General features: G+C 41.1%; 1 protein-coding gene across 10 annotated transcripts in view; it reads left to right on the top strand.

Annotated features, from left to right (window-relative positions):
- LOC101172781 (ATP-binding cassette sub-family C member 9) overlaps positions 1-26,076 on the top strand; it is a 65,879-nt gene that overhangs the window by 10,302 nt on the left and 29,501 nt on the right. For 6 of the 10 annotated variants that reach the window (XR_002293121.2, XR_002293122.2, XR_002293123.2 and 3 more), the window contains 15 exons: positions 5,357-5,521; positions 5,771-5,926; positions 6,005-6,139; positions 7,128-7,290; positions 7,365-7,405; positions 8,028-8,170; positions 8,236-8,344; positions 9,099-9,206; positions 13,448-13,520; positions 14,144-14,249; positions 18,602-18,640; positions 21,103-21,141; positions 24,385-24,486; positions 24,610-24,694; positions 24,774-24,854. Coding sequence is in view for 4 of the 10 variants with exons in the window: in XM_020714289.2 (XP_020569948.1) it covers positions 5,357-5,521; positions 5,771-5,926; positions 6,005-6,139; positions 7,128-7,290; positions 7,365-7,405; positions 8,028-8,170; positions 8,236-8,344; positions 9,099-9,206; positions 13,448-13,520; positions 14,144-14,249; positions 18,602-18,640; positions 21,103-21,141; positions 24,385-24,486; positions 24,610-24,694; positions 24,774-24,854 (1,545 nt within the window). In the remaining 6 variants the exon portion in view is untranslated. The remainder of the gene's footprint in view (positions 1-5,356; positions 5,522-5,770; positions 5,927-6,004; positions 6,140-7,127; positions 7,291-7,364; positions 7,406-8,027; positions 8,171-8,235; positions 8,345-9,098; positions 9,207-13,447; positions 13,521-14,143; positions 14,250-18,601; positions 18,641-21,102; positions 21,142-24,384; positions 24,487-24,609; positions 24,695-24,773; positions 24,855-26,076) is intronic. The other 4 variants (XR_002293124.2, XM_020714292.2, XR_002293125.2 and 1 more) reach the window with 2 other exon arrangements.

The following is a 26,076-nucleotide window of genomic DNA, read 5'->3' on the forward strand; positions in this document are numbered from 1 at the left end:
TCAGAGCACTCGCATATGCCATAGGCATGACTTTCATCCCTGATGCCTTTCTGGAATATTGTTCAAATTCCACCACCCTTTTTTCCAAATCAGCAATTTGTCGTTTTTAGCATTTTAGATCCGTGGCAACTTTATTTCCTCCAGTATCCTGAGGATTTGTATTTGCTTGGACCCCGGTCAAATTCTCAGATAAAACTTTTTTTACACCTATTCCTACCGCTGTGTTTTCTTAGGTTTCATTCTGAAGGGAAGTGGGTCTCTTGATATAGCCACATCTATGCATTTAGACTATGGTCACATATCCAAAAGTGCCACAGAGAGGCGACCTAAATGCATGTTTTTTAGCCAATTCGACAGGTGGCTGTGCGGCAGCATTTGTAATCAGGACGCGGTAGTCGCATTTTAACGTGTCGCACAGTGAGCCGCGTTTGTTTTGACAAACGACTTGACGATTTATTGATATCGGTCAGTGCCGGCGGACACATTTGGAAGTCAGACGGTGGCAATCCAGCAGCAGGCGGGTGGCAGGAAGGCAGCAGCGCGAGGATTGACTAATAAGAATTTCTTCAAGGTCCCTAAAATCGTCTGATGATTGGTCGACTTCAGGCTGGCACCCCCTGCCCCCAACCTGCCGTCCCACTGCCACCATCCAATAGTTAGAAATTGTACCGTAGCAGCACGGGCTCTCGACAATGGCTGTTGACATGGGCAGGGGACCTGGTGATGACTGGACGTCAATCTGGCGATCCCGGCCACCGTGGATCCAACATATTCTGGGGAGACGACATTGATAGTGCACAGAACTCATAGTGGCATTGATGCCACCACAATGACTCAAAGGCCTGCGTATTGACAAATTGTGGTTGCTGCTTAGAAGAATACGAAGAAGACAACGTCGAGCTGCAATAATCATGGAAGAAGAGGAACGCGCACAAGAAGGGCGTAGAAGTTGTTGTTGGGTGAGGCTGTGAATGTTGCTGGACACTATATTTATAGTTTTATATACTCCCGGCTACCTGGCAGCTGGTAAAGCTTGATATAGACGGCCGCCGTCAGCAGACATTTACACATCATCTAATCAGAGTTGCTGCCAGCAGTTAATTTAGTAGATCTCCCATATACCCATCGCGCAGTGGTGGTTGGATTTGTGACTGTAGCCACCATGAGCCACTTTGACTTTGGATTTTAAGTATAAAGTGCGATGATTAATAAACCTGAAAAAGTTTTTGTTTGATGGGAGAAAAAAGCAAAAGTTGTGATTGAATACACGAAGCAAGATGTTTGGAAGCTTCACACTGAAAAGCAAAACAAATATGTGAGAGCCGCTGATGTACTGAAGACATTAATTGGAATAAAGTGTTTCCTCCACCTGGATCCGTCAGAAGTGAAGCACAGATTTATGGGCGGTCAGTGGCTGCTGGTAAATTTGGACGGACCACTTGACCGTCGGATGAGTCGGGTCCAGTGCGATGCCAGCGAGGCGTTGTCGCAGTCATCGTTTCGTTGCCTGTTGGTGTGTGTCTGAGGCTGCACAGGAAGCTATCATGGACCGACTATCCTACTAATGACAGCCAAACACCCGCTTACAGCCTGAAGGTGTTTTCATTCATTCATTTTTTTTTCATTCATGTTCTATACCGTTTTTCCCTTTCGGGGTCCCGGGTAGGGTTGGGCGATGTCCCCTAAATCGGCAGTTGACGATGTTTGCAGTCAACCATCGGGATGGACGATTATATCGTCGGGGGGGGGCTATTTTTAATTTTTCGTTCTTATATAATTGCTATTCGTTATTTTACTTTATTTTATTTCCCAAATAATGACTCATCCGCGATGATCCAGTCAAAACTGAGGGCAGTGACTTCAAAAAAAAAAAAAAAAATAAACAAAATAGAAAAGAAGTGGTCCGGTCCTGCACTTGATTAGTCAAGTGCAGGATGATGTGATGTGATGTCAGTCACCCATCACGATGGACGCAACCCTAGTCCCGGGGCTGCTGGAGCCTATCCCGGCCACTTGTGGGCGAAGGCAGGGGACATCCTGGACTGGTCGCCAGTCTGTCGCAGGGTAGAATGTCCACAATCACACATCCATTCACTCTCACAGTCATACCTATGGTCAATTTAGAGTTTCCAATCACCCTATGAAGCATGTTTTTGGACGGTGGGAGGAAGCCGGAGATCCCGGAGAAAACCCACGCATGTACGGGGAGAACATGGAAACTCCACACAGAAAGGTCCCCCATTGATATTGTTTTTCACGTCCCCCAGGGGACTTGAACCAGGGGCCTTCTTGCTGTGAGGCAAGAGCGCTAACTACTGCGCCACCGTGCAGGTGTTTTCATCATCAAAAATGTAGTTTTCCCCCTCAAATTTAAGGCGTTTTCTTCATTTTTCCTTTCATTTTTTTGTATTGTTTGTTTAAAATTGTCTTCTTACTGAGGGACTCAAATCAAACGGTCTTCTGTGTTTAGTGACGCACAAAAGCTTGAATGTTTTGCTGTTCAGCCACATCAAAAGACAAGTTCTGTTAAATTATGGAGGACATGTTGAAAGAAAATTAAAATTACAACTGCACTTCTGAGTATTTCTCTATTCAAATCGTGATGAATTAGGAGCAGAAAATAAAATCCTGTTTGAAAAAGCTTCTGACGTAAAAACTACAATCAGCAGTGTTATGACCCAGGCGCTGGAAAACACAGGTGAGTAAGATGGTAAGTATTTGAGTTTTATTGTTGGCGTGGCTTGGAGCCGTGGCGTGGCTGGAGGTCTTGGCGTAGCTTAGAAGTCCTGTAGGCGAGGAGCAAAAACACATGAGCAAAGCATAAGCTCTAGCGACCAGACTAAGCATCATCAGGGGCAACAAACTGGCGACGAATGCTGGAACTGGATCTCCCTATGTAGGACTGGTGGTTGATGAGGTGAGTGGTCACAGCTGGTTCGAATCAGGGAGCAGCGCAGAGAGGGGAGGGGGAGGAGAGCTGCCAGAGGCACCATGACAGTAAACTCCCACATTGATCCATGAACGTCTTTGTTTTCCTCGTCTGAGCTGGAATCTGGATCTAAACGGCCGAACAGCTCCAATGTTGCTCTCAATTTGTGCTGGATCGGTAATTTTAGGTTGGGCTTGTGACAGGCTTTAAGATGGTGGGAGTGCGTGTAAACAGAGAGCTCTCATCAGGCCTGGATTTAGCCAGCCTCACCATGGTGTGAAGCTGAAATACCGGGGGGGGTCTGATTGTGCTATGAGTTTGTGGTATCACATCCTTCTGCCCCCCTAAATGCTTAGAAAAACATGCTATCATCATATCAGTTCATCTATCCATATATCTATCCCATCATTTGATCTGTTTGCGATGTCTTAAACGTTTTATGTTCAATGCCCTTCTTGATATCCTCTGAATTTACTGGGCTTGGGACAGGCACAAGCAGGACTCTGGTTTGTGCCCTTCGGAGGCTATCTTTTATGTTTTTATGTCAGTTATTTTATTTATGTTTTTTCTTTGTGTTTTTTTATGCTTTGTGATTGTTTTTTTTTATATGTGTGTGAATGTGTGGGGTAATTTTAATTTCTTTAGTTAAGTTGGAATTTTTGAAGACAATCACATTTGGTCTGTCAGATTTAAGGAAGGCATTGTCTCCTCTTGCCCATGCTTATATCTGGACATGACTCACACCAATGAGGAAGGGAAGGGGGGGCGGGGTTGCTCTGTGCCAACCACTCAGAGGTGAATTTCTAATGAACTCTGTCCCAGAAAATAGTTATAATTTTGATTAAAAACGGCTAAATCATACTTAAATGACCACTGGGAGCGCTTTGAAAATGATGACTGGAGTAGGACTTTAATGGATAATCCGTGCCGAGCACAACAAAAGCGATGTCATCCACGAGGACATGATGAACAGATTCCTGCAGACGGAAGCAGGCCTTCATTCAGCCAAAAAGTCTGCTCGCTCATCTAAACATCAGCTCCTCTGTAATTCATGCCAGCCTTCTCCAGAAGGAGAGGCAGACCAGATGCCCTCGTGATGATCTTTCCATTTCATCTGGAGCGGCTGCCGCTGATATTGAATATAAGCTGTTGTCGGCTCGGTGCCTGCCCGTTACATTGGGTACAAAGGCAGCAGAGACAGAGAACAGAGCAGCGCTGCATTTCTGAGCGACGTGGAAAATTCCCCGCTCACTTCACACTGTGGTCTGATATGTGGGGAGGCCTGCTGAGCATCAACCAGAGATTTTTGATTCTTGCGTCAGCTCAAGTTTTGAGTTTTTTCCTCTTATCGGGGGTCTTCAGTTTAAGGTTGACATATATTGTGGTGACACTTACACTGTTGTTGAAGTAAATGTTATAACCAATCTTTACAACTAAATTACTTTACCTGTCAACTGGTAACGTGTTTATAGTAAAAGGTGCTGTTTTATGTAGCGGCAATAAAACTTTTATATTTTGTTGATACTTTTGAAAACAAAGGTAGTGGGTTGGTACGCATGACACAGCAGAGCACTGGTTCCCATGTAAATGTATCTGCTGCCAAAGGTTCGTATGGTAACACATTGAAAGGGTTTCTGCTGGCTTTTTGAAGCTAATTTTTTTTTTTGTAGGGACTTTACATATTCATTTTTATTTTTTAAACATAGAATTTTCGTTGTTTTTTTTTTTACAGTATAATATTTTCAATTCTTGGCAACAAAAGTGAGACACCCTAAATCAATACCGTAAATTTTTAATTTCTTTTTTTTTTTTATTTCCGAGATGTTTTAACATTAACTGTGTATTAAATGTAATATGTCAAATGTCGTATATTCATTCAATGGACTGTATATGAGAACTGGATTGAGTGGCCCCTCCCCCTGGCGTTCCAAACAGGAAGTGGCTCCAAGAAGCCAAAATCCCATAGACTTCTAGAGAGAAAAAAAACAGCTGTTCCTCATCCATTCTATTGGTCAGAAGAACCATTCTGGATCTGATAAATTGTTTTAACATGTTCTTGATAATCTGCTGTCCAACAAGCCAAAAGTTTGATTGACAGATTTTGTCTATCCAGCTTGACAACTTTTTTTTATTTGCAGTAGCAGTTTCCAGCACATTTATTCAGTTTTTATAGCTAATTTGACATTTAGCCTTTATTTGCTAGGTTATTTAGCTAATTTTGTTTTCCTGACAATCTACCCTTCGCAGTTATATTAGCACCTTGTAGTTCAACTTTCCTGCAGTTTGTGGCTATAATTCAACCATATTGCTATCACACCAGGTAACAAAGTTAATATAATAAAAATGTCAAATTTTAATATCTAAGTATCTTCAAAAAGGTAGATTGTTCATTAAATTATTTGTTTTTTTTTGTGTGTGTATCTGTAGGAAACATATTTAGGAGTTTACTTCATGTCCTCCGCTGAGCTTCTGCAGAACAGTTCTGTCCTCTCGGTTCTTCTCTTCCTGGCGTTGGTCCTGCAGAGGACATTCCTTCAGGCTTCCTACTACGTCACCATAGAAACGGGCATCAACCTGCGTGGAGCACTGCTGGTGAGTAAAAAAGAATAGAAAAAACACAGGTTTTTGTTTGTTTGTTGTGAAGAACGGAGGCAGAGTATACAAATCGTCCTGGCTCAACACAAAGAGCTGAAGTGGAGTACAGAAAACAGTGGGTGCTTGAGTAAATAGGCATCAGAAACGTTGTATCAACACAACTGTTAAAACTGTGTTCAAAATGCTTTTCATGAGCACCTTCATGTCAATATGGTCTTTTTTTTATTCCTTTTTTTTATTACCTAGGCAATGATTTACAACAAAATCCTGCGCCTGTCCACCTCCAACATGTCCATGGGAGAAATGACGCTTGGGCAGATCAACAACCTTGTTGCCATAGAAACCAACCAGCTGATGTGGTTCCTTTTCCTTTGCCCCAACCTGTGGGCGATGCCCGTGCAGGTATGCTCGTTAATGGCGAGGTGATGACCGTCTGGACTGGAGGCGGGTGGTTACAGTCTGTCCTCCGTCTCTCTCCAGATTGTGATGGGCGTGATCCTGCTCTACTATCTGCTGGGCTGGAGCGCTCTGGTGGGGGCTTCGGTCATCGTTCTGTTGGCTCCGGTTCAGTATCTGATCGCCACAAAGCTGGCGGACACACAGAAAAACACACTAGTGAGCAGGAGCTTTATATACTCTCGTTTTAAGTGATGTGGTTTATGAAGAGCAGTTCAAAATAATTCAAGAATACACAAATAATAATAACAAAAGTGTTTATTTTTACTAAGAAAATAGATAGCTTAAAACTGGGATGTAGGTTAACTCGCTAAAGCAACAACAAAGAAAATGTTGAAGCCTTGTGGCGGCACCCACCCTCGCCAATCCTTCTCCTCTTCCATGGTGACAAATTGAAGCCAATAATTTTAAAAACAACTTAAAACTAAAAGCTGAAAAACTGCTGTTGAAACTTAAAATGAATGAAAACAAAAGCAGAATTTGGAAAAAGTGACTGTGATTTCTGAAAGTCGAATTATTTTTTTAATCAGTTAAGAGAGAAAGTTCACCTCTTACCGCTTGTTTTTGACCAAATGATGAAGCAAAAGGTTGTTTTAAAGAAGCCGGCGCAGTGATACAAAACATTTAAGCTAGGTGACCGGAACTTCTTTTCTCATCGTGCGGTTATCATGTGGTATATCACTTTTTAATGTACACCCAACAGCCAATCAGAATCAAGTTTTCACCCGGACCATGGTATAACTGTATTTAATGTATTACGTTACTCCGTTACTGACAAGTAATTGTTTTGAAATTCCAGGATTTTGTTTTTTTCCTTATCCATGGGGCTGGAATTAGGCAGAGAAATTGGTCTTAATTATTAATATGCAAGGTCTTAAAAAGGTCTAAAATGTGTTCAAAGTTTCTTTATGACTCACTTCAAATAAGAGTGATGTGTCCATAAGGTAGAACTCAACAGACGATCAGTAGAAACCATTCATGAAAAGATCTGTTTTTAGAAGGCAGGGCCATCAGCAAAGTTCTCTGTCAACATTTGAATAAAGAAAACAAGCTCAGACGTTAAAATCTGCACAAACTTGAGCACTGCTTTATTTGTTCTGATTGTGACGAGGCTGGACGGTAAAGTAGATCCTGCTGCGTCTCTCAGGAACACTCCACAGATCGGCTGAAGAAGACCACAGAGATCCTGAAGGGCATCAAGCTGCTGAAGCTGTACGCCTGGGAGGACATCTTCTGCGGCAACGTGGAGGACACCAGAGGCAAAGAGCTGACCAGCCTCAAAACCTTTGCTTTCTACACGTCGATGTCCAGTAAGACGAAACCCACGCATTCCTACGAATCGCATCTCTTGCTTTGCATTCACCTCCTCTTTCTGTGTGTGCAGTCTTCATGAATGCTGCTATTCCCATCGCTGCTGTTCTCGCGGTATGTCATTTTTTTTTATCCATTGACTGTATCTGAAAACCTCCCCCTGGCATTCTAAACAGGAAGTACCCAGCTGGTTCCAAAAAAAATCACAATCCCATCGACTTCTGTAGAGAAATAACCAGCTGTTACTCATTCTATTAGTCAGAATCTCTATTTTTAACAAGTTTTTGTTAAAACTCACCCTTTTCATGATACTTTTTTCAAGTTATAAACTGACCCATCAGATGCCCCAATAAAAGTAGGTGGAGCCTGCTGGCCCCCACATACAACGTTCCAAACAGATTTCGTGTTGCCCGCTTTTGAGGGTTAGGGGTGTGGTCTTCCAACTAGCTCACTCACTCTTGATTGGTGAGGGTGGTTGCCACAGAAACGTTGACTCAGACCGACTTGGATCAATCAATCAACCAGCTTACTGCTGGTTTCTGGTTCCATCATGGCAGCAGAACAGTGGCGACTGAATCGACCTCATCACATTAGAACTGGAAGTAAACCGTTTTCTATGGACGTCAAACTCACTCAGTCCAGCTCTCAGATACAGTCAACTCTTTTTACTGGTTGATAGTATTTAGCGATAGATGTTTCTGATCACGAGGGAGAAATGCGGCGTCCTCTCTTGCAGACATTTGTGATGCATCACTTCCTGAATAAAAGCGGCCCCAGCCCATCGGAGGCTTTTGCAGCTCTGGCGTTGTTCCACATCCTGGTCACGCCTCTCTTCCTTCTCTCCACGGTGGTTCGATTTGCAGTCAAAGCTCTGGTCAGGTGAGATCTTTTCAGACAGCTGTTATAACTGCTGTTGGAATTTTAATAGTCTGGTGTCTCTTCAGTGTCCAGAAGCTCGGCGAGTTCCTCCAGAGTGATGAGATCGGAGACGACAGCTGGAGAAATGGCGACATTTCGGTTTCCTTGAACGCGGGAAAGAAACACACGGGAATGGTCAGTATTACCGAAACCAGATCAGTGGATTTATCTGACTACGACGGCACAAATGTAGGGTTCACTTTCTTTCCAGCTCCGTTGTGGGTTATTTTTATGCTTTAAAGTCCCTCTCCAATCAGCTAATCCTCTTTTTTCAAAACGGTCCCAGTAGTCTTTCAATTACCATGATGCCGTTTTTAGGCAAAATCGGGGGGAAAACTGTCATTTTCTGGGACATAGTTTCTGCGAAGCGGCAGGAGTTCATTAGAAATTGAGTTGTAGGTGGGCTGTTGGCACAGAGCAGCCACGCCCCCCCTTCCTGTAACCCATGACTGAGAGCTTTCTATCTGCTCCTAATTCACATCAATTGATTAAGAAATACTCAGAAAGGCAGTTTTGAGTTTAATTTTCTTTATGAATATCCTCCATCATCAGCAAAATGCCACAAGAACATGTTAAAGACACCAAAAACACGATTCTCATCGGAGTGGGTATTTCTTAACATCTCAGAGAATTTTGATTAGTTCTGTTTCGTGAACTTCGCTGCTTTCAATAACTACGGTTCAGTGCACTTTACGTCTTCCATGTTTATGGATCTTTCTGATAATAAAAATGCTAAACGACAGCGGTGGGACTGTAAGCTCAGGGGTTACGTCTCCGTCTCCCTCAGGAACCAAACCGGATGCGGGAAAGTTGTGTGTTTATTAGCAAAAGCTAACATGAAATCTCTGTTTGCACCCCCCCTTCCCTCCCTCGTCTCTTTTGATACAAGACGAAAGCCATCAACAGGAAGCAGCCAATGCGCTACCAGATGGACAACTACGAGCAGCCAATCAGGCGGCAGATGAGGCCCACGGAGACGGAGGATGTGGCCGTGAAGGTCAGAGGCTGAGGAGCTGGGAGGAGGAGGAGAAGTTTAGAAAAATGTGGAATGACTTAAAAAGATTCCTAAAAAAATCTAAAATGAAAGTAAATCAAAGGAAAATGATTAAATAAGAAATGTTGAAAAACCTAAACAGACGGATTTCTCCTCTGATGGAGTTCAAGCCAAAAGGTCAGTTAGCATCTATGAATACAAATGCATTTGTTTATGCACGTGTTTATGCTAAACGCAACATTACACCAAGACATCGACAAACGGGTAAAAATATGCTAATAAGAAGAAGAAAAAACAGAAAATGGTCAGCGCCAGAGCTTCAGCTCCAGTGTTTACATCCTTTCAACTACATTAACTTCAACATTAACTTTCAACTTTTACGCAATTAACATCATTCCAGTAGATTCTGAAGTGAAGAAAGGAAGTTTGCACCTTTATATCGGTGCAGAGCAGCTTTTCATCAGAATCAGCTGTTTCACGGTCACAGAGTCAAGGTACGTCAAAGAGCGTGTTATTCATAGGGGTGTAGGGAAAATCTATATATCGCCATAGTTCATTTGGTGATACTTGTATCGATTGAAAATCCTGTCAAGAGGATCTTTATTTAATTATTTCTGAGCGTCCTTCAGAGTCTGACTCTTGTTTTCCACTTCAACCTGCGACCGAGCAGGTCTTCTCTGCACAAAACAGCTACAAGATCTCAGCGACAAGCAGTTTGTTTTGTTTATATGAGACATGCACTACTTGGTTTTTACTTGGGACGGGTACCGAACCGTAACTCTGTGCCACGACGCTGCCAGCTGCACAGCGGCTAATGCACAGAGCGTCAGTCAAAATGCTGTCGGCAAAACGGGCCAAAGTTCTGCGGAACCCCACAGTTCAGTTCTAGTTCAGTGACCTGATGAATCAGAGTGATGTGCACAACGCTCTGTTAAAAAAAGGCCAACGTCGCGGCGGAAGACATGGAAACTGAAGTTCTGATGGGATGAACATTCGACGTCTCGGTTTTGGACGGGCTGGATCTTAATGACCCGGCTTTGCGTGCTTCTGTGAGTGCAAGAGACCTTTGTCTTTTGTCAGGAAGTGTAGAATTCACACGAGAATTTGGTGGCCCCTGAAGGGTCTTGTGAAAGTCTTCTGCATCCTCTCGGTCCTGAAGGCAGAACCCCGCCCCCCCCACACCCTCCTCCCTGCGGAGAAGCTCCACGGACGTCCATTAACTGGAGTTGAAACCAGCCCGTCTTTCCCACACTAAACGTTGGTGTTTTATTCTGATCACTGTTTGGGTCCTGGAAGCCTCTAATTGATTGATTTGTAAATGTTCTGATCCTCTGACCATTGCAGTCAAACGTGCAGCTTCTCAGTTCTGTTTGGAGTTTAAAGAAAAGGCAAAACAATGCATTTAAAACACATTCATTTATTATAAATGAAGGAATTACAATAACAAAACAAATAGTTTATGGAAAATAAAATTCCATTAAAATCCTATTTATGAAAAATGTGATAAATACTCATATGTAACACTTTTAAAAAAAACATATATATATTCGTATGTTTGTTTATTAAAAAGTAAAATTTTCCTTTCTGGGTTAGAGAGATTCTTTGACAGTTAAAGCTTTATGTAAATAGACATTAATTTAAACCTGACTGCAAAATGAAAGCATTTAAGTTCTATAATTCTAAGGTCAAACTTAGCGGAGGTTCTGTCTTAAAGTCCCACTGCAATCATCCTTTGATCTACATTCAGTATTCGTGGTATTAGGTAGATTTCTATTCTAGTCACGTGACTCCTTTCGGTTCATCACAAAAAGGAGGAGGTGCTGCGGGAGTTTCTGAGGAGGAGAGCCGAGATGAAGAGCAGGCCCGTCCGGCGGCTTCCTCGCCATCTGCTAAAGAATATTTCACCACGAGCAACAGCCGGTTCCTGTTTCCCTACCAACCCAAGTTTGATGATAATCGCAGAGAATATTTACCACTTTGAGGAATGAATGATGGAGGAACCAACCTCTTGCTGAAGAGGATGCCTTCTTGCACCTAACTGATTAAGGAGGAAGCACAGGCTCCTGGTTTTTGCGAATTCTGCGTATTTGCGGGCGTCTGGTTTGACCAAAAAACACAATTTTCATCGGAGTGGGTCTTTATTTCTCTGAAGAATCTGTGCTTTAAAATGTTATAGAACCTCTGAGTTTACTGGCAAAAAGACACATCAGTTTAAAGAATGTATTGTAGTTTTCACATCAACAGAATTGAAACTGAGTCAAAAGCGTTTGTCACTTTAGATTTCCAGTAGGTTCTCTGTCTTAGTGCCACAGCTGTTTGCTTTGTTTTCATTTTTTTTTTCTGTATGGGTTGTTGTTTAGCTGTTCAGGAGCATTTCTTGCAGCTTCCTGAAAGATTCATTGTTTTGTGATTGTTAAAAAACTAACCCAGTTTTGCAGATATTTATGGATTCTTCTCTGTCTTAGAGCTTTCAACAACACTCATCTTTATCTTTCGGAGCTGCAATTTATCAGACAATTTTACAAACCTTAACTGTTTTTAGTATTTATTTATCTTGAATTACAGGGCTTTTATATTGAAAGTGGTCTTGATGACCACATATTTATTCTCTCGTGAATTTACGTTTAATGCATCTGAGAATTTACTGTTAATCACAGCTGTTTAAAAGCCTTACAAGGCTGCTTTGACTGTCTCTATGTCCGGTTTTCTTTCGGTGATCAGTGACACGTGAAGCGGAGGAAGCAGAGCTGAGGGGGATTCTCAGATAAAATAAACAGAAAATAAACATGTAAAACACAACAGATGGGAGTAAAGTAAACACGAGTTTCAGCAGGAAACAGGGAAGCAGAGCAGGGATTGAAGACAAGTTTTCCTCCGCTGCTCAGCGTTCCCACGTCCTGGACTTCCATGAAAACTGTTCAGATGGCCGTTTTAAACCCAGATATTTTGATATTTCGATATTTTGAGTTCACAACCCTGACGATTCTAAAGGTTAGATCGATGTTTGACGTTTTAGGAAGTATCGACTTTAGCCCAAACATTAGACAACTCGTTCATCCGTCCATCCATTCATCTGTCTGTTTAGAAATCTGCCTATCCATTCATTCATCTTCCATTCATCTCTCCATCCATTTATTCCTCTATTCATTCATTCGAGTTTCCATTCATTTGTGCATCTATTGTCTTGTCCATCCATTTATCTATCCATCCGTTCAACCGTCCATTCATTTAGTACTCCATCCATTTATCTGTCTATCCATTCATCTCTCCATCCATTCATTTATCTGTTATCTGTCAATCCATTCAACCGCCCATTTAGTAGTCCATCCATTCACTCATTCATCTAATTATCTGTCCATCCATTTATTTGTCTATCCATTCATTCATCTTCCATTCATCTCTCTATCCATTCATTTATCTAATTATCTGTCCATCCATTCACCCGTCCGTCCATCCGTCCGTTCACTAATTCATCTAATGATCTGTCCATCCATTCATTTATCTATTTATCTGTCCATCCATTCAACCATCCATCCAATTTGTAGTCCATCCATTCACACATTCATCTAATTATCTATCTGTCCATCCATTCATCCGTCCATCCGTTCACTCGTTGATCCATTTCTTAGTCTGTCCATTCATCTGCTCATACATTCATTTATCTCTTTTTCCATTTATCCATTAATTTTATCTGTCCTTCCGTTGACTTGTCCACCCATTTATCCATCCATTCATCCCAGCAGACTTTACCTCTTAACTGCCTGTTTAACCAGACAGTTGAGCGCATATTGGAAACACATTTTTGAAGATCGTAATTAACCCACTCATTTAATTATAAACAGGAAAAGACAAAAATCATTGATTTTTGAGTTGGGTTTTTCTTGGTGGGATATCAAAGGGTTCAAAACAAAAACAAAGCATCGTTTTTCCTCAAGGTGGTTTGTAAAAGTGACAGGAGACAAGCTGAAATGAAATAGTTTTCTTTTCGTGTGAACGACATTTACTGACTGTACTAAAGCGTGAAAACAAAAGTATTTGTTTGAGGTCATCAGGGCAGCAGGGATTCCCAGAAATATGTATTAAAAGGTCCTAAAATGACCTTAAAAGTGAAATTTTTGTGATTTTCTGTAACCGCTACAACTTTGCTAAAGATGACATTTGAAGCAACTTTCTGCAAAACTTTGGTTAAGGGAACTTTGCTGTTAGGAAAGGCATCAACCTTTTGTGTGTCTGTTTGTGAGCAGGTGAGTAACGGATCCTTCACCTGGGGAAACAACCTGCTGACTCTGTCCGACATCAACATCCGCATCCCTACAGGTAAAACGCAGTTTTACAGCCAAATGTGAACAAGGCGTGAATTATTTTATTAATTACTTTGACTTTCCATTACAACACGAGGATTTACTTCCTTGACTATCCACAAGTTGGTCTTATAAATGGTCTTTATTGTTGCTCTAGTGTCTATTTTGATTTAAACTCCATTTATTGGTCTCATATTATCGTTTATTTAAGAATTCCAGCATCCCTACAGCAAGTTTTCTTGTTGCAGGTTTAGCTTCTGAATTAAATACTGTCAGTACTTTTAAAATATTTGCTGTTTTAGTTCATTTTCAGAATATTCTGTATATTTGTATAAACTCGTTTCCCATTGGAAGCTAACCTTTATTTATATTAATTATATTTGCATACATTTCAAATTCTATTATAAAGATACAGCTTTAGTTGGAGGGTCTGCATGTCAGATTGACTCTATATGGACCGAAGACCCACATGTACATTCATGTTTACGTCTGTGACCACAAAAACGGCGCTTTGGGGTCGTTTTGTTAGGAAGAGTGCAGTTTCTTTCAAACCAAACTAGAAACTTGTCAATAACTGTGAGAAAAACCTCTGAATAAACAGATGAAGAGAGATGTGACGTTTTCTGATTAATGTCTCAGGTCAGCTGACCATGATTGTTGGTCAAGTGGGTTGTGGGAAATCCTCCCTGCTGCTGGCCATGCTTGGTGAGATGCAAGCGATTGATGGAGTCGTCCACTGGAGCAAGTAAGCCACAACAACCAGATCTTACAAACATCTAATGACTTAGTCTGGACTTCTTCTGTTTGACTTTTGGGAGTCTATAAAGTGCTTCCAGTCTTTAGGCTAAAAAAACAACAACCCACACTTCTTTCTTTAATTTCCATTTAAATTCCTTACATATATTAATTCATTTTACCAGTGAAAAAGAGGTCAAAAGTCTCATATTTTTCAAGACACACTCAAACCCAAATGTTGTATTTTTGGTGTTTTTAACATGTTCTTGTGGCATTTTTCTGACGATGGAGGACATATATAAAGAAAATTAAGCTTTAAATTACGTCTGAGTTCATTGTGAATCAGGAGGAGACCAAAAAAAAAAAAAAAAAACAGTTTGAGAAAGATCGTATTTGTGACCCAGAAAATACGCGGGAATCTGGATCAAAACCATGACTGGATAGCTCCAGTATTGCTCGCTGATTTTGTTGCACCACTAATGTTAGGTCGGTTCACGTCGGCGCCTCTATTTGGATGCGCGGCGAATTTGCTGCTCCACGCCTGTCCAAATAATGTGTTCATAAAATTGACGCCCAGACGCGTGTGGGAGGAGCTACCGCCAAATATTTTTAGCCTGATCGCTACATGGAGCAGTATTTGTATCAATCAATGCATGGTTTAAGAACAGATTTATTTATTTCGAAGAGCTGTAGAAAATGTCATCACCTCTCCATGTCTGCAATTATGAGATCATTCGAGCTTCACCGTCCTCTTTCGGCGAACCTCCGTCTCTGTGTGACCCAGTTTGATGACTTGCTGTCCCGCTTTAGTCCGAGGAGGGAAAAAATAAAAACAAGAAATAGGCAAACTTTTTTATTTTTTATTGTCTTGATGAAAAAATAAGAAATCTATCATAAAATTCAAGACCTGAACGATCAGCTTCTGTTGAATTTTTGGACTCCACCCACTGATCGTGTCTGTAAACGCGTCCAAAGCTGATTGCCTGATTGGTTGACGTGTCGTCCTCGCCAAGGTTTAGATTTTCGAAATCTGGACGCTGCTGCCGGACCGAAGCGCAGTGGCCGGAGGTCAAATTGCTCTACAGGACTTTAGGGTGTGAGACGCTGTAACCTGGTGGGAGAGCTCTTGATAAAGGGGAGGGGAAAGGGGCGGGCTTTTCTTCAAGCTAAGGTCCCGCCCACAACTATTCTGACTTCTGTGAGAGGAACTTCTAATAAGGTCCTGCTGCTCTACAGAGACTATATCGTTGGCTTTTGGCCTAAAAAGGGCATAATTAGAATTAAAAGAAAAACTGGAAACGCTTTGATAATAGGTCAAAAGATGATGAGTGGGTCTTTAAGGAGATCTCAATTTTTCTTGTTCATTATTGAATCTGCTGACAGCCTATCGTCTAGTCCAGTGTTTTTCAACCAGTGTGCAGTGTGCCGCGGGAGATGGTCAAGTGTGCCGTGGGAAATTGCCCTCATTAACTGATCTAAAAACATTTCCCATCTCCAGGAAATCAGCTCTCTGTTCATCCAAACAGGCCCTGATAAAACACTGAGGAGTTAGGAATATAAAAGATCGTAAAATACTTTTTCTTTGAGTTTATTTTTTTTTTATTAAAGACATTTTGATAAGAATGACGGTACCGCGATTCAGCTGCAGCTTCGGCTGTATTTTGGAAAAGTCCCGCCCCTTTAACTGTCTCCACCAATCATTCTTGGGGGGCTTAATCACATGTCATCAGTCTGACCAATCAGAAGTGGTTAAAGTCTTCACTTCCTTGTCCCGATTTAGCTCGTAAAGTCGCTCAGTTCTAACAAAAATACCAGCTAAAGCTCATCTTTAGCGGTGTAGCTTTCCACAGAATCCGGTTTCAGACCGTGGAACAAGTGAATAAAACAATGAAGCTCAGAAAACCGATCTCCGGCTGTTTTATGCACTACATCTCCCATGATGCATTGGGTTGTGAGAGTGACAGCGCACAAGGAGATCTGTTGTTTAAACGTCTTGAAACCAACGAACACACATCAAACTGTTTTTAAATCTTCTAACTTAACTTTTATTGCATCTTTTAGAAAAAAACAGCTGCAGTTTCCAGCTTTTTCTGAAACAATTATCTCAAAAATGCATGTGAGATTTTGGAGGGACTGTAGATCAATACAGACTATGAGTTTCTCCTTTTTTTTTTAATTTTTGGATGCTGGTGTGCCGCGGGATTTTTTTTAAGGTTAAAGTGTGCCATGGCTCAGAAAAGGTTGAAAAACACTGGTCTAGTCTCTCATTTTTCCTTAAATATTTCACATGTGAAAAGTCACACTGCTTTTCTAAAAGTTGCTACAAATACTTTTTTAAAATTACCACATCAAGCAAGGGAGAGGGGGGCAAACCGCACAGTCCTTCAGTCTGCAGAAGGACTCAAATGTTACGTCCTGTTGGGCGCAAGCCTAAATATTTACGGAATCATCTGAAACATGACCTAAAAAGTAATCAACCGAAGCTTGGAGAACACCAACACAAATACCAAAGGGACTCTGACAAAAAGAGGAGGAAGAGGATGGTCCTGGTGACCCCCCTCGGAATGCACCAACATGATAAGGAGCGTCCCGCAGACCTCCGTCAGGAGCAGGCCGACAGGAAGAGGGACAGAGTGGTGGTGAAAAGCTTCGACTTTAAGACATTTACTGACTGCTAACTGAAATGTGTCAATTATCCTGAAGATTGTGAAAGGACTATTCCTTCATATTAGGAGTGTGTATTGACGATACGATACGTATCCCGATATTGTACCCGAACAGATTTTCTCCTTTTTTTAACCATATGACTTAGAAAATACTCTACCTGAATATCAATATGTCTTTTAATGTAATAAAATTGTAAAATTTGGTTTATTTAATGATTACAATAAGAACTGCAACTGTATCTCTTATATAAGTTGGTTTTACCCAATCAAATTCATAGTGCTTTTATTTTGTAACTTAAAATATATATAAAGGGAACAGTCAACATTGTCTGATTTCCACCACAAAATATATTTCAGTATAAGAACAAAATACAGAAAAATGGGCCTTAACCAAAAAGTTATGATTGAGTAAATATTTCCAACATTGCTTAATGTAGCTTCTCCAGTACTTTAAAACCTGAACGGTGCTCCAAAAATAAAGGAGTAAAAGCAAAAACACAAATTCTTATCAGAAACAATAAAGTGTGATGATGAGGCAGCATGACAGGATGAAGGAAAGTTCTCTTCTCGCTGATTTCTTGTTGTTCTGTGTGGCGTAGAGCAGCTCAAAGAGGCTCGGTGTGCGGTGCTGCCAACTAGCGGTTTAAACCAGGCCTGCACAATAAATCGCAAATTTAGCGTTATCGCAATTTCAAGTTGTGCGATATCCATATCGCAAAAGTTGGTGAAAATCACAATAAATTGGAAACCTTAAATGTGCTAAAACAATCACATGGCAGCTTGAAATATTTAACAAATTGAATAAATTCCTTTATGCACTTGACCAATGAGATAGAGCCCTTCACCTTGTTGACCAATCGGATGGAGCTTTTATGTTAGACGTTGGCCTCCTATGCAGACAAGGGTCATTTGGAGTCTGATTTAAGGTATTTTGACTCTTATTTAAATTAAACTGCTGCAGTGAAATGGGAATATTTTTGGCTGTTTTGCTGTTTGTTCATTTACCGCAAGTTATATCAGCAGCCCTAGTTTAAACCAAGAGTCGGACGCTGTAGGACGCTCATAAATAATTAAATGAATATCGTCCTGACAGTAGTGTCGCCAAATGAACTATCGCGATATATCGCTGAATCGTTTTTTTCTAACACCCCTACTTCATATATCCGTTTTATTTTTATCTTTTCACATCAATGATCCTAAATGGGCTCTAACATGTAATGCATATCAAGATAAATGCAGCCTAATGGAGGATGAAGAAAACCACCAGTATATTCATATTGAACTACACTTTGGCTTATTTTCTGTCAAATATCTGAGAGATTTCTTTAAGATAATAAGGTATGTGAGACTGTAACTCTTCTCCACAACTTTTGGGTCTCATTTTTACTTATTAGAACCGGAACCATCTTTTAGGACTATTGCTGTCAGTATTAGAGATTTATAACAATTGTTTAGTTTTTGTCTTAAAACTTCTAAGCTCTGTGTTTTACTGATTTTTACCTCAGTTCCTAATTCAGAAGGTGGATAAAGTCCGCTTTAATTTTCATTTCTCTGCACTGTTTCTGCTTCCTCCTCCACCTGCTTCACCTTCTGCTGTTTGACGCTAACCTTCCTGTGTGTGTGTTTATGTTTGTGTGTGTCCATGTGTGTGCGTGTGTGTTATTTCATTCTCCTTGTTGCACTCGTGCCACAACAGGCCGACTGATTGTGAGCTGGTCCACGAGGGGAACATCAGGTACTCTTCCTGTTTTTCTCTCAAACTCTCCTCTTCTCAGATTGAAAACTGGGCTGCAGTGACGTTGAACTTTGTTATCAGCAGCAAAACTGCTCTGAAATTGTTGATGGTGACGGTTTTGGGAAAGATTTATTGTTATTTTCTGTGTGTTTGAGCCTGATTTAGTGATGTAAAGCCAACCTCTGTTGACTCCTGCCATTGCCTTGATTTAGCTTCTTTATTCTGAAGTGTTTTGTCCACATCTGCTGCATGTCTCTGACATAAACCAAAAGCCACAGTTTCCCCTGAGAAATGGCCTAATTTTACATCATCAGCTGAAATATCATAGCAGTTATGCAGAATATGTGTGGTCAGAAATACTTTTGACATTTTGATTAGAACCTTTTGGCCTCTTAAGAGGTTTAACCTTCAATACAGAACTCTTTTTCAGTTCCCGCCAACTTATAATACACAGCAGTCAGGAAACAGTTGGAATATTCACGTTTGTAGCTCAAGATTGACACACCGTTTTAAAAAAACAAAGAAAAGAAGTCGGATTACCCTTGACTTTATTTGGAGCAGTTGGACTTAAGTTGACAAATGATCAGTTTTGTGCAAACTGAGCACTAAAACCCCATTTTAAAACTTGACAGAAGGTAAATCCTCACCGTGAAATGCTTTGATGGTGACAGACAGGAAGACTAAACCTTTGTAGGAGCAAAAGCAGTTCCAGGTGCTTCCGAACACCATAGAGAAACTTCTCTAAAGTCTCCATTAGGAAGCATTTTTCTGTTCTTTACTCATTTGAGTTTTTCCACTAAAAAAAATGAAGCAGTTTAGTTTTACAACACGTGATCCAAAGCCTCAGTCACAACTGTCTTTACGGGTGGCCCGCATGAAATATCAAGGTTGTATACCGCTCTGTAGACCGCTACAACTTTTAAAGGTAAGAAAGGGGGAAGTACTGACTGTTGGAATTTAGGAAATGTGTCTATCGGTGTAGTTTGTGTTCACACCCCGTGCATAAGACATTTGCATGCGGTTGGTAAGGGCTCAGTTCTCGCTCTAGAGCTTGGTGTAAGGTAGGGGTGTCCAAATCCAGGCCTCAAGGGCCGGCAACCTGCTGGTTTTCCAGAAACCCTGCCTCATCTGCTGTTGATTACCTGGATCAGGTGTGTTTAGCCGATTAGCAGCTTCGACGGTAGGTTGATTGGAAAACGTACAGGACACCGGCCCTTGAGGCCTGGAATTGGACACCCCTGGTGTAAGGACTCCCATAGAACAGCATCACCCGTATGTCATTAGTGCGTGCCACTTCCGATAGACTTACCACACACACGACAATGGTACGTTCCCTTTTTATGACGTCCCTTGGGGGTGGGGTGGCAAGCCTCAAGGGAACTGCGCTCCTCTCAATCCTTCAATACCTGAACTTTGACATCCTTTCCACTGACATAACTCTTCGACCGTTGACGTAATTAGCGTAATTCCAGCAGATTCGGAGGATGAGAGAAAAGCAGCTTTGCGCTGATATGCAACAATTTACGTTGGTAATGTTACAAAAACGTTTTTTTTTTGTGTCGAAATCAGCTGATTCACCGTGATCACGTAAACAATTGACAACTTGGGGTGTGTCAAAGAGCGTATGTTATTTAGATGTCACCGGCAACATCTTCAGTGTCACAGTTAGAGCCTTAGTCACATGCACCACTACAGGGGGTTGACTCGTACGGTTGCTGAGGGTTTTTGGGTTGTCCGGGCCCTTGAAGGGTCGTAGAGAGGAATAGCCACATCTTCATCGGAGCACAGGAGGGACTTGTAACCTGCAGCATGCCCATTATTAAAAAAAAAAAAAAGATTTTCTCAACAGGCTTGACAAGTGGCCTGCGACCTTGATACTACGAGCGGTAACTGCGTTCAGCTTTGCAGACCGTATCCACTTAGAAAGGGTGTTGTGACTAAGGCATGATCTTCTCTGCGATGCTCCCTGGGTCCGGAGAACGCAAAAACCTGTGTGGGTCAACCCCCTGCATGGATGGAAATAACTTAAAGCGTTATTGCTCTGCATTCATCAAGCCAGACGACCGTTTTCTGTTTGTTACCAAGGGGAGTGTTTGGACTTTTAGGCTAGAAATGTACAAACCTTTACTTTCAAGCTGAAAACTCCTTTAACTCCTTGAGGAGCATCAAGTATTAGACATCATTGCAGAAGAAGCCACCAAACCTCATTATGTCAGACGGACAGCGGCTACAGCCCCTCCATGACCTATAATTTGATAAACGGTTGGCAGGTCAACACCCATGTCTTCACTCTCGGGGCTTTGACACAAAAACAATCTTTCTGCTGCTTTCCCACGTCACACTGCATAGAAGCTGGCCCTTTTTGTGTCCAGCTTTGTGTTCTTTTGCTGTTTTTGTGCTGTTTTGTTGCACTTTTCCCCCTCAGTCAACTGTTTTAACTGTAAACACACTGACTTTGACAGTTGGTCAGAGACAGAGGAGTCTGCCGAAGACGCTCCGAGGTACACGCTCTGCTCCTGATCTCCTGCCTCCTCTTCCAGCTCTGACGTGACCCACCTGACCTCCTCCTGCTGCCTCATTTCCCCTCCCATCAGATTTTTAACCTCATTCGTGTCTGAAGTTGACTCAGAAGACAGTGCCGTTTCTGTACCTTCATTCATGTTTTTCCTCAGGTTTTTTATGTTATCGTTCTCCTCACAACTTCAATTTTTGTGTTGTTTTTTTTTTTACTTTATACAGTTAATGTCAAAGGTTTAAACCCCCCAATGAAGCAAAAGAGAAAGAAGATTAATTTCTAAAAAGCTCTTTTGATTAAGCATGGTAGTGGGAGCTTCATGATGTGAATGACACCAGGAACAGCACTGATGATTTTGATTGTTGGCAAAGCAAAAACTTCTTGGAGTGGCTCTCTGAGAGCCTTGATCTTAATACTGGAGGGAATCTGGAGGGACTTGGAGGTTAATCTTTATTTTGGGTGATGAGCCATGAAAACAGAACAGTAAGATTCTTGAAAAGAAATCTGCAAAAATAACTTTAAAAAAAAGTGAACATAAGCCACTGAAGGCTGCAGACACTCATGCTCACACTGGGCTCAGAAACGGTCGTTCAAGCGACCACTTCCATTGAAAAGTCTATGTAGACGCGCATAAATGCGCATTTCAGAATTCTGTGTTTACAACTCTTGTGTTCACGCGTGGCTATACAAGTTCTTAAGTCAGTTTTTGGGATCTACTTAGAAAACTTGCGGCCATTAAACGTAGTGACGTATGGGTAGTGTCCTTTTTAATTCACGGTAGTACCAACCGTTTGAAAATTGATCATGGAGGACAAATTTATAATTGAGGCTTTTGCCCGGTCGTAATTTTATGACACCAAGTCTTTCATTTATCGGAATAGAGCTGTGAAAGAAAAAGCCAAATTCACCAGATTTACGCTGTTTTGTCATTTTTACACCAAGCCTCTTCCAACTATGAGTACATGCAGTAGTATTGGGCAGCGACAGTCCAGTGTGAACACCAAATAGTAAACGTTTAACATGTTTTTGAACATGTTGAACATTTCCGGTGTGAACGAAGCATTCGAGTCAGGAAAGCAAATGTGCTGATGGTTCCTGACAATCAGCTGTTGTTTTTTTTTTATTGCTTAATGCGATCAGTCTGTAAATAAACTGTCAAAGGAGGTTCTGTCTTTAGCGTTTCTTTATTAAAATTCTAGATACGTCAAAAAAAACACACAATTTCGCAATTAAAAAGCAATACTTTGATTGACAGCAGATACTTTCATATTTCTGCCACGGCTCTAGCGCTCATCATCTATCAAAGGAGACGTCGGCGTCTTCTTCAGGCCGTGGAGTGGCGAGCTATTACACGTGGGAGGGGCTACAGAAGAAGCCATTTCGGGAAATGGCGGTTGGTGGTTTTACAGAGGATATGTGGATCCAACAATTCTACATGACTCGCTCAACTTTTGACGAGCTGTGTGACGCTGTGGGACGTCTGGTGGCGCCCGCTGTGCAGCGACCATGGCTGCCAGCTTCTGCCAAGAAGCACATCGCCATCGGTATCTGCAAAATTGCTGCCTTCGGTCATGTGACTCAATTCATTTGAAAAATTCCATTGCAGTTTTGAGAAATATTTCAATTTTGATAAACCTCAAAATCCACCACCTCCAAGTGCAAAAACTTTTTTTAAATAAATGTGGCTTTTTCATAGATTGTCGTGTTTCTATTATGTTAATTTATTATCCCAAATCCAATTAACACAACTCCATAGTCAAACGCAAGGAAACGCAGCTTGTGTTTGTTCTGAACCAAACTAAAAATTTCATTTTATTGGTCATTCCCATTGAAACTTGGGGGTTTAATTCTGACAATAGCTGTATTGTTATCATTCCACACCTCTTTAATAATTTCTATGTCTACATTTTCTAGCCTTAGAGTTCATCTGTGCTTCATTGTGGTTCCTGGTTGCTTTTATCAGTTCCTTGTTCATGTGTTTTCCAGAGTAACGCCTGCTTTTAGAGGGAACATCTTCCTTATCGTGTGGCCTTCAGAAGGCCTTTTGTGGTTTATCTATAAAACTTATTGGAAGGAAATGCAAAAGTGCTCATTTATGTTCATGTCATCGAAAATTCCAGCACTGCACCGAAATGAAGACAAACATTAGTTTAACACAAACACATTGAAGTTTGATAAAAATGTCGAAATTTGGCAAATTGAAGTTCAAGCACGTCTACAAACGCAAACCAGGCTTACTGTTAAATGTCTTTGTTCTTTGATCCAAAATCTTTTATTCAAAGGAAATAAAAGAAAAAACAGAAACATAAAGATAAAATATTAATTCAAAGTAGCTTACAATGGCATAAAGAGAGAAAAATTATGTTTTCATATGTCAAATCAAACAGATTTAACAAACCAAAACATCCAGAAACGAATCCAAAAGTGCATTTAAAAGGAAAATAAAATAATAATACAGTAAATGAATTGAATAGATATAGAATATTGTGTTAAAATTACACTTTAACAAGCTTCTCGCTTTTCAAAAAGGTTTTGCTAAAGAAAAGTGAGCTAAAATTACAGTATAGAGCTGTTTCTAATAGGATCTGAAGTCTAAATCAATTGCATCATTTTGGAAACGTTTTTACACTCGAATTGGTCACCAGATGACGGATTTTTTTAATTACTGATTCCTGTTTTTCCCCAAAACTTCATGTTTTGTTTATGCTTCCAGCAGTGCTGCTCGGCCGTCTCTCTGTTGTGTTTGTGCTGCTGTGTCTCATTTATAACTCGAGCCTGGTTTTAACCATCATCCCTGGTGGACGGCGTTTGGCATTGCAGTGGGGTTTGGGGTGTCCAAATGCTCCTTCAATGTTCAAACAGGATTATTGATCTGATATTTATGTCTGGATTTGATTTAGAAACAATACATCAGAGCGATGTTGTATTTTCCTAGATTTTCATTGAAAAAAATTACTTTTTTTTTTAGGCTGCATATTCTAAATTGGGTCTAAACCACGACAAAGATAAATGCTTTAATTGATCAGAATTATATGTGAATTGATACTCAGATCACTGCTGCCATGTTTAGCAGTTTTTCGTGTGCAGCCGGTTTAACAGTAAAGCAACGTTGTTATTGTTTCACCAACATAAAGGCATCAGATCAGTATTCCTGCTCTCTCAAGCGTCGTGGTTCTGAGACTCATGGTTCTTATCGTCTGCCTGTTTGCCTCCGACTCCCACCATGCAGCAAGAACAGGAACTCAGTGGCCTACGCCGCCCAGAAGTCTTGGCTGCTCAACGCCACGTTGGAGGAAAACATCACCTTTGGCAGTCCATTCAACAAGCAACGGTAAAGCCTTCAGGGAGCTCTTGCAGTCTTTGTGAGGACAATCCATCCAAAGGCTCAGATCTTTGTCCATTTGTCCTGTTTTTTGACTCGGTGGATGTCTCGGTTATGACATTGCTTCTGCAGGTACAAAGCTGTGATCGACGCCTGCTCTCTTCAGCCAGACATCGACCTGCTTCCTTTTGGAGACCAGACTGAGATTGGAGAGCGGGTAATGCAGCCTGAGTCCTTTCTCTCCAACAGTTCACCATAAAACCCTTTTGTTGAGTTTGTTTGTGATTGTGTTTCAGGGCATCAATCTGAGTGGAGGTCAGAGGCAGAGGATCTGCGTGGCCAGAGCTCTGTACCAGAACACAAACATCGTCTTTTTGGTGAGTCTTTAACCCCATATAACCATTTATATCATATATGATCCATGCATTTCTGATCCAAAGTTTCCTTAAAAACCCACTGTTTATAAGTAGGTCCACGTTTTCCGCCCTGGAGTTGATCATCTTTCCACTAGGGGCAGTAGAAGGGCTTTTCCTTTCTAATTTCCAAATGGCTGCTTCCATTTAATCTCGAGGTTTGTTCAAACTGGAAACGTTTGTTGATCCAGATGGAGTCCTGGGGCCTGTTTCAGAAAGGAGGTTCAACCAACTCTGTGGTCAAACTTGAACTCTGAGTTGGTCAATCGAGAGATTAACAACTCTGAGTTTTCTGTTTCAGAGAAGCTGATCGGAGTTAGGTTAATCAACTCTGAGTGGACTGATTCGGAGTTAAGCGTGCGCACCGCGACTATAAGAAACCATTATCAATGGAGCGCTGATATTACGAGTCACCATGGCAACCGTGGAAAAACGAGGTCTGCATATTTTTCGCCAGCTGAACTTGACGTGCTGCTGCAGAGTTACAGTGAATATGAGCACATATTCCAGAAGAAAAGCAACACCGCTGCATCTGCAAAACAGAGACAGTTAGCGTGGGAAAACATAGCTGCTCCAGTTAATGCCTAAGTTTGCATTTAAATCATTGTTATAAAATATTGGCTGTAATAACTTTTTAAGTAGCGTACGGTGTGAAATAAAAAATGGGGATATTTAGGTGTACTTTTGAAGTGTTATTCCTGGTGTAATTGCAGGAAATGCTGCATAGTGTACAGAACCAATCTGGGGGAAAATGCATTTAACGTCGGTAATGTTTAGAGGACTTTCTTGTTAACTTTCCCCTCTTGCAAACGTTGGTCAGTTTAATATTAATACATGCAATTGTGTTTTTAAAAGTGAACTTATGTCTACCCTTGTATTGATCAAGTGGTATAGGTTTATATGGGATTAAGAAAGTAAGCAGTACTAGCAAATTGTGTTTCCTAAAAGTAATTGTTACATTAATCTAATTCAATGTCCCTGATTTCATTTTCATGTAGATGCAATCCTGCAGGAATTAAAAGAACATGGCAGCAGCTAAAAATGAAGTATAAAAACATAATTCAATCAGGTCAAATATGAGCATGTCATGGATGTAGGCTTTGTTGACAATATTTGACATATGAAACATCTATATAGCAATACATATCTAATGTTGTTTTCATTGTATATATGTAATTGACTGCAA

This window comes from Oryzias latipes, chromosome 23, assembly GCF_002234675.1.
Source record: "Oryzias latipes chromosome 23, ASM223467v1".
In the NCBI taxonomy this organism is placed as follows: Eukaryota; Metazoa; Chordata; class Actinopteri; order Beloniformes; family Adrianichthyidae; genus Oryzias; species Oryzias latipes.